The sequence below is a fragment of the Triturus cristatus genome, chromosome 4_1 (assembly GCF_964204655.1).
Source record: "Triturus cristatus chromosome 4_1, aTriCri1.1, whole genome shotgun sequence".
Classification (NCBI taxonomy): Eukaryota; Metazoa; Chordata; class Amphibia; order Caudata; family Salamandridae; genus Triturus; species Triturus cristatus.
This window is the reverse complement of record NC_140585.1, coordinates 1,243,075,968-1,243,090,492: the sequence shown is the minus strand read 5'-3', so window position 1 is coordinate 1,243,090,492 and position 14,525 is coordinate 1,243,075,968. Positions and strand designations below refer to the sequence as shown.

At 44.7% G+C, this 14,525-nt stretch overlaps 1 protein-coding gene across 1 annotated transcript in view; it reads right to left on the bottom strand.

Moving 5' to 3' along the window:
• Positions 1–14,525, bottom strand: part of ESPL1 (extra spindle pole bodies like 1, separase) — a 470,161-nt gene that overhangs the window by 43,730 nt on the left and 411,906 nt on the right. The window contains exons 27-30 of the mRNA XM_085654666.1: positions 13,464–13,568; positions 1,795–1,910; positions 1,576–1,659; positions 669–833 (exon numbers count right to left, since the gene is read on the bottom strand). Coding sequence (XP_085510792.1) covers positions 669–833; positions 1,576–1,659; positions 1,795–1,910; positions 13,464–13,568 — 470 coding nt within the window. The remainder of the gene's footprint in view (positions 1–668; positions 834–1,575; positions 1,660–1,794; positions 1,911–13,463; positions 13,569–14,525) is intronic.

Below are 14,525 nucleotides of genomic sequence, written 5' to 3'. Positions count from 1 at the left end.
TTGGACATACCTAAAGATCATGAACAGGCCCAGAATTGCCTTGCAACCTTAAACAAGACGGACCTGGTTTCTTAGTTTCGACAACGTCAAGTTTGGCTTCCTTCTCCCACATAGCTTTCAGCTCTATCAGGGAGAAGTTGTCTCGGGACTTGAATTATACTTTGTGACTAAGAAACAAAAAGTCATGCAAGTCCATGACATCTGATTTTGACACTTGTGGCGTTGTTTAAAAGCTGTGTAGAGGGGAGACATGTGAACACTGTCCAAAAATTCAGGTTAAACTACTCTAAAGTGTTTGAAAATCAAGGGAGCTAGATTCTGGATCTGTGGGGAAGGGGCACAGAAAGAGGAACTGACATCAGCATGCAGGGTGGCACCTAGATGCAGCACTGGGCCATTTTTCTAGACATGACAGCGTCATGGTGGAGGCAGATGATGCCACCAGCTGGAATGCAGGAGCAATCATAATAGCTTAAAGATCCAGGAGGTGTCTGGGTCTTTCACAAGGTGAGGATTCTGTAGTTAGAAATATCTATCAGAAACAGGGTGTAGATCTGGAAATGCATTAAAGATTGAGCATGCATCTTTGAAAATCTTTTGAAGGTCGGGCATGTTTTTGTGACTGATCAAGGTGCTCCCATTCCACAAAAAGTGAATATTCAACTCACCATCCAGCCATGAGGTATTTAAGGATAATACCAGCTCCTTCCAACTTTCCACGCACAGCCAGAGCAGCACTGCTGCAGCCAAACAGCAAGGACACAGCACTACAATCCAGTCGTACGAGGGATTGACCATCTAGGAAGTAGGCACCAGCACCATGCCCGGCATAGCTGCAAAGATCAAAGAAATCTATTAAAAATGAACCTGGACTCATGGATGGAAAGTCCCAAATGCTACAATCCTATATAAACATAATAGTGTCTCAATATTTAATTAGATGTTACATTAGTGTAAATAATAGTGTTGTACGGCCTCTGCTTGAAAGACTATCAAACCTTCAGTACTCCAGTTTAAACTACAGGCTTTCAAACCTCATAACTAACACCACATGCGCCATCTTAACTAATTCAAAGAGGAGTAGGATCTCCAACACTGCAACCTTGACAGCCCTTCAAATCCAGATACTACATTTAACTCGCATCAGCGCTGCAGTCTTGTGGCAATACAATTCCAGACTTGCTCAGTATTGTATGCCTATTGAGGTTCTATAAGTTCAGTACTCTTCAAAACTGGAGCCTGAAGCCCCTAGGACCAACTCAAACCTGGACATTTTATATGTTACAGCTTCAGTACATAGTAGAATCACAAACTGGCACTACAAGGGGGGTATATCAAACAAGGGTTATCACTTTTTAATATCTTACATATGCCCTTTTTACACAGCGAGTTCTTCCATAGGATTTCCAATTCATTAATTATGATGCTTGTGCCTAGTTGGAAAAAAATAATCAGCAGAACTTACGTTTTGCCTTGCTGCTCTACCAGAAGGGCCTTTTGCCCTAACAATGGGCTTGCCAAATTGGGACAACCCAAATGTATCCAGCATTAGGCCTAAAGTTGTGCAAAACTTACATGTACAGATCGTGCTGGGTTAACCCAGCCTGGACCTGCTCAGGGGTTGGAGCTTTCCCTGTGACGCCACTCCACTTGGACTCACTGAAAGAGATTATGGAAAGTTTTAAGAGACTCAACGCCAGTCTGATGCAGGTTCGTACTCTAACAGAAATTAACATAAAAAGAAAGGAATATGAAACACAAGTACAGATCAAACAGAAATAACTGCCTACCGACCTCTGAAACCAGTCCCTGAAGCGTTCTTCGGTCCCTGGAAGGTTTGCATGTGGATTCAAGACATAATAGGTGCTGTCAGGATTCACTCCTTTTGTGAAGGCAGACTGAGGACAATACTGAAAATATAACAAAAATATGAAATGGGCAAAATTACCAGTGGCAAATTTTAAATGGTGTGACAGAAAATTTAAAGCTGATTATTCACCACTGATTTGTCAGCATGCATGGAAACATGGGCACAAATAACTACAATGTAACGTTACCTTAGAGTGCCAAAAAGTGCACTCGTTTGTCACCAGAACCAAACTATTTTGAACCTGGCTAGTTTCCTTTAAAATGTGAATCGAATATTAAAATTAGTTCCATGTTGAACCATGCCTTATTCAACATTTGTCGATTAACTAAATTAAATACTGCATTTACTGATTGGCAATATAAATCCAAGTACCCTTCTTTAGGATTCCCTAACAAGCTTAGTACACACTGCATGTGCTAGTATCGTAATGGCACTCATTTCAGTTATAACTGGTCTTCTAACCTCAGTCTCAGCATCACTGAATGATTCATCTTGAGTGCATAAGTGTCAACGTAAATACTGTCACTACCAACAGAACATCTCTAGAACACTGTTCACAGAAATAACTTCAACAATTCAAAATTTTGCTAAACCATCATGATTGCATGCTGCCATATGTAGAACATTTGCATGTTTCTTAAATTTGCTAATTCATCATTTAATACAGCAGAATCCAACAATTTTCCACATACACACATTTCTTGTGAAAAAAGGATCTAGTTCTTTCACTGTTATCTGGAAACACAATTCAAGTACTAATCACTTGCAGCAACGTACCCATTCAACACAGTAGTTTGAAGAATCTAGCTAACGATTCACAATCGGCACTGAAGTAAATGAAGGACACAGAGGTGGTTAGCTCTAAGGCACCAACAGATTTCGGATGAACAGGTAAAAGAACACTAAAATGCCACACCTTAGAGCTCATTAAACCGTGGACAATATTACAGAAACAGCAGCACGTCCACCTTTGCTGCAAATGAGCAATTCAGCAATAGATACCGACATCTATGTAGGCTGGCTATGCACCCAGTAGGATTGTATGCACTGGCTTAATGCATACAACCTTATGCAGCACAGGCCACAAGGTTCATAACTCATTATAGCAAGCTGGCTTTTTATGTAGTGCAACGAAATGAGGTACAATGCAGAAAGGCTAGAAGACCCTTATTGGCTTACAAGGCTTAAGTTATTAATACCAAATGCTCTTTTGTGGTGGAGTTGGCGAGCAGTTTAGACTCATTAGAGCGTAGTGTTAACCATTTGTTGTACACAGAGTCAGTAAATGACAGACACTAAAGAAGGAACTCTAGGCCAATTTAGAAAAATACAATTTTTATAGAATTTTAAACACCAAGAAAACTTTGTAATCGGGAACGTACTTTAGTCATTATCAAAATTTACAGTAGAAACAGTAGGAAAGAACAGCTGTTAGATTTGAGGCATGAGCCTCAAATGCGGTAATGTTATCCTATGTGAGAAATATTCACTGCATAGGGTCCCTTGAAACCAACTAACACGACTGTTCTTCTGTACTTGAGGTGAGTAGGGGCCAAGCTCCAAGAGTTCAGTTTTACCTGCCCTGGGGTATCTGGGTGCAGAGGTGCTTAACCCCTTCAGTGCGGCGCGGATTGCCGCGCCGTGCTGAAGGTTCGTTGCACGGGCGGGGCCGTGACGGAGCGGTTCCGTCATGCGCACAGCGCGACCGACGCGCATGACGGAACTGCTCCGTCACACGCATCGAAGGGGTTAAGCAGTAGTAGCATCAGGCGCTACACGCTGTAGTCAATGGGAAAAGTACCTGTAGGAAAGAGGCTGCAATGTGGGTCTGGGGGACTAGTTAGGCAGAACCCAAAGGGAGGCTCCACTCTTGGGGGCCTCAGGGCCACAGAGACACAATCTGTTTTAACGTACTCTGGTGCATAGGTGTTTTTTCCCCGCTGGTCGTCAAGTTAGACACTCCCACGGTTCTCGGTGCGACTGAGAAGAAACCCAACAAGACGACTTCTGACATGGTGCTGGGCTCTGGTTAAGTCCCTCGATAAGCAGGTCGTGGTGGTGGTGTTCAGCCTGAACACAAACAAGCCTTAGTGCTTGCAACAGGCTCCAATACCTTAAGGCAGCTCCTGGGGGTACTGGCATCGCCAAACTTGGTGGGGAGACAGATCTGACCTCCTGGAGCACGTGATCTTTTCTTGGGTGGCTGCTGCTGCGTTAGTGGACCCCATTGTCAGCACTGGATGTCGTGGTCAGTGCCTGCAAGGAAGTGGCTCCTCCACTTCAAGGGAGATACTGGCTGGTTGAAGTGCTGGCAGCCTCCTGAGGCTTTTGGAAGATGCACAGCTGCAGGACGAGCCAGGCGATTGTCAGGACAGGAGCAGGCAGGCCGGGTTTGGTGCCAAAGTCCACAGCTAGTCCTCTGTTCTCACGTTCTTCGGCAGCTCTGACATTCTTTTGGAGTCATTTGAATCTGAGAACCTGCTGTCAGGGGACCAACTAAATACTGAATCTAGGGGCATTAAGGTGAGTGAAGGGTAGTCGTCAATGGGCTACCTACCCTTAGGGTCACTAAACTCCCTATATGACCACTTCCAGTGGGGAATGGGCACAACGCTTTCACAGAACTTCTGCTTCCAGCAAAATCAAGATGGTGGAACCCTTTCGTGGGGCACATCAGGCAACCCACCTTAGGGATATGATTAGCCTGGTAGCGCAACACACCCACTTGCAAAGCTAATTTCCCGCCTGTCCAGGTGACAAATGGGACTCGGGGCAGGGATGGCACCTCTCAGGTCTGGGGGAAACTGGGGTTGCATATCAAAGGCGGAGGGGCTTTGAAGGCCCTGGCCTTAAAATGCAAAATCACTAGCCATCCTGTTGGAGGAAGTGCTCTCACCTGCAGGGGGTCAGAAACATGTCTGATGGCAGGCTGGACAATACCAATCAGTCAGCACACTACATAATGGTAGGATTTTCAGGGGGCACATCAACTGTGTCTTAATAAATCCACTACTGGCATCAGTATGGATTTATTAAGGCAAGGTGTTTTTGTTTTTACTTTATGCAGGGGGCTGGCGGCCATCTTGTGCATGCAAAGCTTACAGGGCATGCCGCTACATGGATTGCAGAAAGTTCAAGTTCAGTCTAATGTAACATCAGGGGCATCATTTCTACAGAACAGCTCGGAGAGGCTGCCACATATCTCTTGGTCTGGAAGTTGGTGGCTGCAAAGAGGCGTCAAGTTAAGATAAGGCTTTCAATACCAAACACCATGGGTTTCAGTGAAGCCATCATGTAGAAGGGGGAACTCTTAATGACCAGTGCCCAGTACATATACTTAAGATCTCTTCCTTGCTCAATCGTAGTATCTAGTAATTGAACTTGACAACACATGGGCATATCTGCTCCTGCAGATATGTCCTCACATGCAATATAATGCACCCTGCCTTCGAGCTATAAGGCCTGCTTGTAGGGGTGACTTACATATGTTGCATGTAGTGTCTACGCATCGCACATATGGTGTGTGCCACGTCGTGTTTTCAAACTTGCTTGCACTATTTCACGCAGCCTGCAATGCCAGTCTGCACAAATTTGCTGGTGGGTCCCTTAGGGTGGCACAATAGATGCTGCAGCCCTTAAGGATCCTCTTTAGTACCCATGACCTAGGTACCAAAGGTACCATTTACTAGGTACTTAGCGGCCCTAAAGGTCTTGCCAACTGAAGTACAATTGCACAGTTACCTTTTTTTAAGGAAAGAGCACTGGCACTGGGGACCTTTTTAGCAGGAACCCAGTGCACTTCAGTCAACATGCATCAAATGCCAGGCAAAAAGTGGGGGGTGACCATGTCAAAAATGGACACTTTCCTACAAACATTTATTGTAGCACCCGATTAGGGCAGTCATAAGTAAATTGCTCCATTTCTCATATTTACCTCTTTGCTGGCCTTTGCTTTCCCAAAGTGCACATTTCTATTTCAACTTCTGTCCCGCATGGCCATTGTGTACAGGGCACATCAGTGAAATCCAGAGGACAAAGGAACTGCTTCCCACCCAGCCTGTTGCAAGGTTCCGGCACCAAGCCCCAGCATCATATTAGGATAAGTGGCGTAACAAAACTTGAGGGGGCCCCCCTGCAAGGTACGTGGAGGGGCCCCCTCCGGACGCAATCAGGAGTTTTCCGCAGGCCCGTAGCCAGAATGATATTTTTGGGGGGGGCATGGCCCTCAGCTATGACGAAACATTAAAGCTGTGCACTATACGTATATTCTTTCCCAAGTATTTGTAGGGGAAATGTACAGTATGCAAGATTTGAAATTGCACATTGCTTTTGGGTGCTTTTTCAAACAACAGAAATTCTATCTTGGTTGGGTTGAGCTTTTGCTAGGTGCTGGGCATCCAGGTTTGCATGATCTGCAGGCAGTGTTTGAGGCACTGGATGTTAGAAGTGGAGGAGACTTTCAAGTAAAACTGTGCATCATCGGTGTGTTGAAGGAAGCTGAGAGGTCCAGAAATGTCAGGAGGCAGTGGTAACTTCATCTGAGATTAGGAGGGCATTGTTTACGACGTGTAAGGTAGTAGTCTCAAAAGATCTGAAGCCAGACTGGTAGTCGTACATAGGTAAATGGCTTCATTTTCAAGTGCAAGGCATTCACAAATGTTGACCATACAATAGTAAATTAATTTAATTATGCACAGACCCTTGGCTGGTGTTAAAGTCTACTCCTCCAGTCCCTAAACTGCAAGAAGTGGGACTCAAACTTTCTGGCAGATTTCTGCCTGGAGGACTGATAGCCCGGGATAGCCGCCAGAGCTCGGTCATTGATGTCAAATCGCCAGTCGTGCTGGGATGTGAGGCAGTGTGCTCCCAACCCCCCTTCTGTCGGTCTCGACTTTCTTGTTTGCCCCATTGAAGGAGATATGACTTCTAGAAATGTTTCTAAGTCTGAACGTAGAGGGCTACACCAGGATCCATGCCAAACAGCATCCAATCAACCTTGAGGCCTTCCGAGGCATGGACTTAAAACTTCACCCGCTCTCTCTCCCGCCTTCATCGACAATCGCACCGTGATTTCGCTCATGAGCAATCCACCGTCATCAAACACCACTTCAGATCCAGCTTGCCCCGCCGATGACTCTTCAGAGACCATATTTTCTCCATAAAACTTTCTAAGTCAGAAGGTAAACCTTCCACTGGCAGGAACCTAGACCCTGCATCCGACCCACGCTCCATCACGGTCGTCCTTAACTTTTGATTTTGAACTGGTCTAACACGATCAGATGCCCACGATTGATGCTTATTCGTATCTCCGGTTCTACTTATTGGATTTTTATCGCTTTGGTATAGTCTTGTTAAAATTTACTATATTTTCCTAAATTGGTTTGGGATTTTTGTTTTGTTGCGTTTTCACTTTATTACTGTTTGAGTACTGCATAAATACTTTACACATTACCTCAAAGGTAAGACTGACTGTTGTGTGGCAAGCTACCAGAGCGTTAAGCATAGGTTTATTTAGTTACTCCAGTGGTTTATGCTGATAAGGCTTGTGATTATTATTTGAGGTGGGTTTTCACTCTCAAGCAATACTCCAAGTTCTTACAGCAAGCAAAACTGGGAAACCAAGGCTGCTGAGATTATGTTAAATTCAATCATGGGTAGGTATTCAAGGCACTGTCTTAGCAATGTTGGTTTGGACTGCCTTGAATACTCACCTCTGTAAAATACATTATGAGAGATGTTAATTGTGAATGATGCCACCAGATCTAAAAGAATGTGAACACTGACAGCCAGCATACACCTCTCCTGTTACCCAGATTAAACAGCACTATCAGTCCCATTCTATAGTGTGGAAGAAAGTCTGCATATACATGATGGGGTAGGCCATACTGTGCTATGTGATGCTGATTTGAGACCAAGATGCTCAAATCTAAAGCTCATTTTGAAATGGGAAGGAGAGAAATAGTGTGGTAGTTGCAAAGGTCTATTGAATCTCACCTTCTAGCCTGTGTTCCATTTGGTTTGTGTTGCCAAGAAGCCTGTACTGCTGCTATCTGTGCAGTACAATTACTGCATATGAGTTAAGTTTAAAATGCTGTTGTTTCTGTCCCTTGCACCCTATGAGAGAAACCTTATTTGTTGCTTCTTTTACATTCTGTTGCAAATATTTCAGTGATTTCTTTGCCCCCACACCATTGAGCTATGCACTCAACCACAGTGTCATAAGTAATCTGGGTGAGAAACTGACTTGACTGGGCTGAAGGACCACAGTGATGGACTGCAGAGAACAAGTTGTGAGAGAAGAACAAACACAATGCTGTCAAGGAAGAGGCAGGATGACAGGCAAAGATGGGAGGAAATAAATCAAAGTGGGAGAGGAAAGGAAAATTAAGTGAACTCTTGATTTCATCACACAGAGAAGAGGTAAAACACAAAAGTACCTTTGCAAGTTTTCTTCAAACATAGAAACATTGACAGATGCAGTGCAAGCTTTTCTCAGACTAGGACAAAAAAGACAATACAGACAGCAACTATAACAAGCACTGGCAAAGCCAATAGGTCTTGCCTATACAATAGCTATTGGCTTTGGAAATGTGGTTTTGCCATGTTGTATACCAGTGTGGCTGCTATCCAGCGTGGCTACAAGTTAGTGGCAGGGGTGTCCTAGAGTGAAGTGGGGGAAGTAGAGTCCCGTACACTGTATTTGTTGGAGTAGAGTTCACTGGTTCAGTGGCAGAGAGTGTCAGATTGCAGTGTCAGAGTGCACTACCGTAGAGTGGTGTAGAATGGAGTGTAGTGTGGTGGAATAGGGTAGAGTGGACTGAGGTAGTGGGGTGGCTGGACTGGACTGGAGTAGATTAGGGTGGAATGGATTGGGATAGAGTGGGTTGGATTAAGTAGAGTGGGTTGGATTGGATTACAGAAGGGTGGATTGAATTGAGGTGGATTGGATTGAAAGGGGTGAACAGATTAGGGTGGTTTGGATTGAGGTGGATTGAATTGGGGTGGGGTGGATTGGAGTGGGGTGGATTAGATTGGAGTGGGGTAAATTGGATTTGGGTGGGATGGATTGGATTGGAGCGGGGTGATTGGATTACGGTAGTGGTTGTAGTGGGGTTGAATGTTTTGAATTTGGAGTGGGGTAGATTGTTTTGAATTGGAGTAGGGCACATTGGAGTGGGGCAGATTGTTTGGATTGGAATGGGGCTGATTGGGGTGGGGCAGATTGTTTTGCATTGGAGTGGGGCTGATTCTTTTGGATTGGAGTGGGGCAGATTCTGCTGAATTGGAGTGGGGCAGATTGGAGTGGTGCAGATTGTTTTGGATTGGAGTGAGCAGATTGTTTTGGATTGGAGTGGGGCACATTGGTGTGGGTCACATTGTTTTGGATTAGAGTGGACTAGATTGGATTGGGGTTGGCTGGATTGGGATGAGGTGGATTGGATTGGAGTTGGGTAGATTGGATTGGGCTGGATTGGATTGATGTGGGGTGGACTGGATTGTGGTACATTGGAGTGTGGGTGGATTGGATTGGGGTGGGGGATTGGAGTGGAGAGGTCTGGAGTGGGACAGATTGGAGTGGGGTGGATAAGAGTAGGGCTGTCACTTTTGGATTGGAATGGGGCAGATTGCTTTTGATTGAAGTAGGACAGATTGTCTTGGTTTGAAGTGGGGCAGATTATTTTGGATTGAGTGGGGCAGATTGTTTTGGATTGGAGTGGGGCAGATTGTTTTGGATTGGAGTGGGGCAGACAGGTGGGGTAATCTGTTTGGGATTGGGGCAGATTGAAGGGGTCAGATTGTTTTAGATTGAAGTGGGGCAGATTGGAGTAGGGTAAATTGTTTTCGACTGGATTGGGGAAGGTTGGAGTGGGATGGATTGGAGTGGGGCACATTGTTTTGGATTGGAATGGATTGGAGTGGACTGGAGTGGGGTGGGGTGGATTGGATGGGGATGAGGTGGATTGGATTGGGGTAGATGGATTAGTGTGGGGTGGATTGAACTGGAGAGTGGGGATTGTGGTGGATTGGAGTGTGGTGAATTGGGATGGAGTAGGTGGATCGGGGCGAGTTAGATTGGAGTGAGGCAAATTATAGTAGGGCAGATCAGAGTGGGCAGACTGTAGTGGCCAAATTGTTTTATATTGGAGTTGGATGGATTAACGTAGGACTCTCGGTTTTGAATTGGAGTGGGGCAGACTGGAGTGGGGAAGATTGGACTGGGCAGATTGTTCTGGATTGGTGTGGGTGGATTGGACTGGGCAGATTGTTTTGGAGTGGGGCACATTGTTTGGACTGACGTGGGGCAGATTGTTTGGATTGAAGTAGGGCAGATTGTTTTCGATTGGAGAGGGGCAGATTGCTTGGATTGAAGTGGGGCAGATTGTTTGCATTGAAGTGGAGCAGATTGTTTTGGATTGGAATGGAATGGAGCAGATTGTTTGGACTGACGTGGGGCACATTGTTTTGGATTGGAGTGGGGCACATTGGAGTGGGGCAGATTGTTTTGGATTGGAGTGGGGCAGATTGGAATAGAGTAGATTGTTTGGGTGTGGTGTGGGATGGATTGGAGTGGGGAAGATTGTTTTTGAGTAGGGCAGATTGTTTTGGAGTGGAGCAGATTGAAATGAAGGAGACTGTTTTGGATTGGAGTGGGGCAGATTGTTTTGGATTGGAGTGGAGCAGATTGAAATGAAGGACTGTTTTGGATTGGAGTGGGGCAGTTTGGAGAGGGGCAGATTGTTTTGAATTGGAGTGGGGCAGATTGTTTTGGAGTGGGACAGATTGTTATGGATTGGAGTGGGGCAGACTAGAGTGGGACGAGTTGGGAGGATTGGAGTGTGGAGGTTTGGAGTAGATTTGATTGGGGTGACTGGTTTGGATTGGGGAGAGTGATTTGGATTAGAGTGGGTTGGATTGTTCTGGTGTGGATTAGATTGAGTGGGGCGGCTTTGGGTGTACTGCATGATTATGTGCTAAAGCATCAGATCAGAAATTTCACGTAAGAAAGGATGTCGCTTTGCAATAACAATCCTAATTTTTTTTAGAATAGTGCCCATGATCAAAAATATAAAACATGAGTGCAAAGTGAGAAAAGAAGACTTGCCAAAATAAAAAAGTTAACTATAGAAATTGAACATTTGCAATTTTATTTGTCCTTTTGGGTATGTTTTTGACAGTCATACGCCGTCTGTTTGCAGGGCACTAAAAGTTAAAAAGAATAGTACCTCAATCATGTCAGGAGCAGCGGACGGACACTTATTAAGTTGAATCAATCAGTGCTTGGTCCCTGCTCCACAGAGATGAACGGAAATTATGTTTGGCATGCAGTGATGAATTACTGGGCTGTAAAGAAGAGTGCCATGCAAGACAACAAATGGTAAGAAACTGGCGGGCTCCAAGCCCTTTACTCTATACAAGAGTGTCTCGTAAGCGAGGCGCATACTCTCGCAGGCTGGACCCTAAAAATAACGCTTAGGAAAAGCAGCTGATCCATGGAAATTAGTTGGGCAGGCATCTCTCCCACAACATGGAGCATCACAGAAAGGAGTTGTGCAAGTGTCCTTCACATAGTTATATGAAGTAGCAGGAGAACGCTCCCTCACAATATAGGTAGAGAACGGTAGGAGATGAGTGAAAAACTTTGCACAAAACATGAGCAGCATGGGCAGCAGCTCTTAAAACCGGTAGGTCACTGGAAGTAAATGATATATCATGCATATTTGTAGAGCGCACTATCACCGTGTTTTCAGGTGCTGAAACTCACCTCTACAAAACAAATACCGTAGATGACATCTGTGCAAACCTCACTATCATTTACAAAATAGACGGACAGGAAGAGGAGAGGGAGGGGTGTGGTGCAGCGGCCCGGGCAGCTGACTTCGGAGCACAGGGCTCACGGTTTGATCCCCAGCTCCGGCGGCAGCTGAGCTCAGGACCATGTGACTCTGGGCAATAGCTCACTTAATTTCCACGACGGCCCCCAGCGCCTTGAGACCCATAGGTTGGGTAGTTCGCGCTTTACAAATACCGGATTTACGATTTTATGAAGCAATCATCATTTCAAGACTCCCTCACAAAATATGTACATACTGCTAGCAGGGACAGGTGTGCAAATCTACCAAAGGGCATTAGGTCATGTAGCTGGCTTTAGAGCGGTCCTTGATTTCACGCAACAGCACCTTACATGAACTGATGTTTACAGGCATGAATTTTGTGGTAATACAGAAATTCAAAGTGCAATTGGATTAAAAGTTTGAGTGGTTGATTTTGTTACACATAATAGGGCCCACTGGCACCATTTATAAGTGTGCAAGCAACAATTCTGAAGTGTGAAAGTAATACCTGATGTTCTGGGAATACATTAAAACACCAATTGCAGTTATCATCCTGACAGTAGTCGATTGTTGTCGTTATATTGTACATTAGCGATCCAAACTCTAACATGCAAGGATTTCTGGCATTGTGCCTGCAGGACTAACTATGCATTTCAAACATTTCTTTTGTTGTATTTATTGCTCATTGCAATATACCATGAAAGTTGTCCAGTGGTTCCCTTTCTGCTAGAGTGCATAAGTGAAAGAAATGCAAAACTTACCCACATCACAGTTTTAAAGAGGGTGTCATGTCTGGAGAAATATTCAGTTCCATTTCCTGTGTGTTGGAAAGATTCAGACAGGCTACAGCAAAGAGACTTTCTGTGCCTCTTTGGAATTGCCCGCTCTTTTTCTCTAGTCAGGTGAGACTCCCATCACGCATGCAGAGAATGCCGAGAGGATTAACTTTTCATGCACATGGTCTATCGTGCCTCTGCCTCAGAGGTCATACCCTGGACAAACTACCCTCCTGCTTCTGCAGGCTGCTGTCAGCAATGCATCAACTGCTGTGTTTTTGAAGGAGCCTCATTGCAGAGGTTATTTTTTTTTTTTAGTAAGGCTGCATTTCAAGGTTGAATATTTACATTTTACATTGTGCACTTTCAAATATGAAGAGTTGTAATAATACTGCACAAGCTGCCTGCGTCTGGCCGAAGTACTTTGCTGAGGGGGCCCCCTGGAGCTTGGCCCCCCCCGCACCGCGGGGGCCTGTGTTATGCCCCTGATAAGATTGTCCAGACTGCATTCAGATGAAGACAGTTGTATGAGAGGTTTTTAAGCAGGCTCAGCATGGACCTTCAAGAGAAGTTAGACAGTTTAGTCCACGAGTCTTGCTGTAGTCATACCCAGCTTAATTCTTCTGATAATTACATACCACACTAAGCTACGGAAGTAGGGCAAGTTGGCCTTCACACACCATTACTTGTATAAGATTACATTTCTTTGGCAAGAAAACTTAGTATCATTCTCTGAAAAAAAATATCAGAAATAAATTAGCAAAGTTTTTTCTTCAGAACCTCGTTAAGGCAAGATGCATTATGCAAAAAACGGTCTTTAAACCCCTGCCTAGCTGCTGCCTGTTTGTTACTGTATCCAATGTTAGTCTGTTTAATCAGCAAAAATGGTTGATATTTCTCTGCACTTCATAAATAAGTTAACTCAAATGCTTATGATGTGTTGAGTTTAGAGTAAAAGCAGCTCATTTTGATCAGGCAACTCACCTGCTTTACAAGGTTGTAGCTGAGCAGAAAACGCAGTGAGGGTAACCTAGTTACCGGCCTGGATATCAATGTCGGAAGGCATTCCCAGGGGAGTTTTTGCAAGTTCTGTAGAAACAGAAATTTGAGATTTGTCAAATGTAGTAATTTTATTCATGCATTCTTATCAGATTCACATAGTGACTCAGTAGTTCAAGCCAATTCATATCACTTTTCAAATATAACTAACTTTGTAGCAGTTGTATTGAGTAACGACCAAGCAATTTGTGATGTCATGGGTGGGGGGTGGAAAATGCTCCCAGTAAGGAGTTGGTGGGACGCGAATGCACATGGGACGAATAAGCACAGCGGTTAGCTTGTGTTTAAGCCTACTCTCTTCTTATTACTTTCAGTACCAGGTCTCCATAAATCCACTCAACATATACCATAACAGAAAAGTTATCCACCAGAGCTACTTACACTGGTTGTCCTATAACTCAACTTATTTCAGAAACCTAGCTGTGGGCAGGGTAACCAACACCCTTTAAACATCATACTAGGATCCAAGTACAATTTCAGTGGTCCAGCTAGCACTCTCCTCGAACCCACTGTTCGCATAACTCAGTCAATGGTTAAAAAAAGACTACAAGTCTCGGCTAGCTGGGGGAATTCAATCTGTTACAGCTCAATGTGCCCCCCCCCGTCCTGAAGAAATGCCACACATCCACTTGGAGTATTTCAGGCTTGAAACATGTCGACCTTTTAATCCACTCACACTAGTCATTGCACACATTGAGCTGTAACAGGTTGAATTCACCCTACCAGCCAAGACTCTTGTAGTCTTTAACCATAGCATAGTGACCATTTAATAAAGGTTCCCTGGAGCACTGATAGCTATTATTACATGTAATGCACCCACTCTACTCACCTCTCTATGCCCCCCCCCACCCCCACACATAGGGCCTCCTGGCTTATTAATCTAAAGCCCTCTGGCAAAGAGCCCCCCTGAGGGTCTTATTGGGTATTGCAGCGCCAGCCCAACGAGGAGCTGCCCCATGATGAAGCATGACACATCTCGGGGTGAGT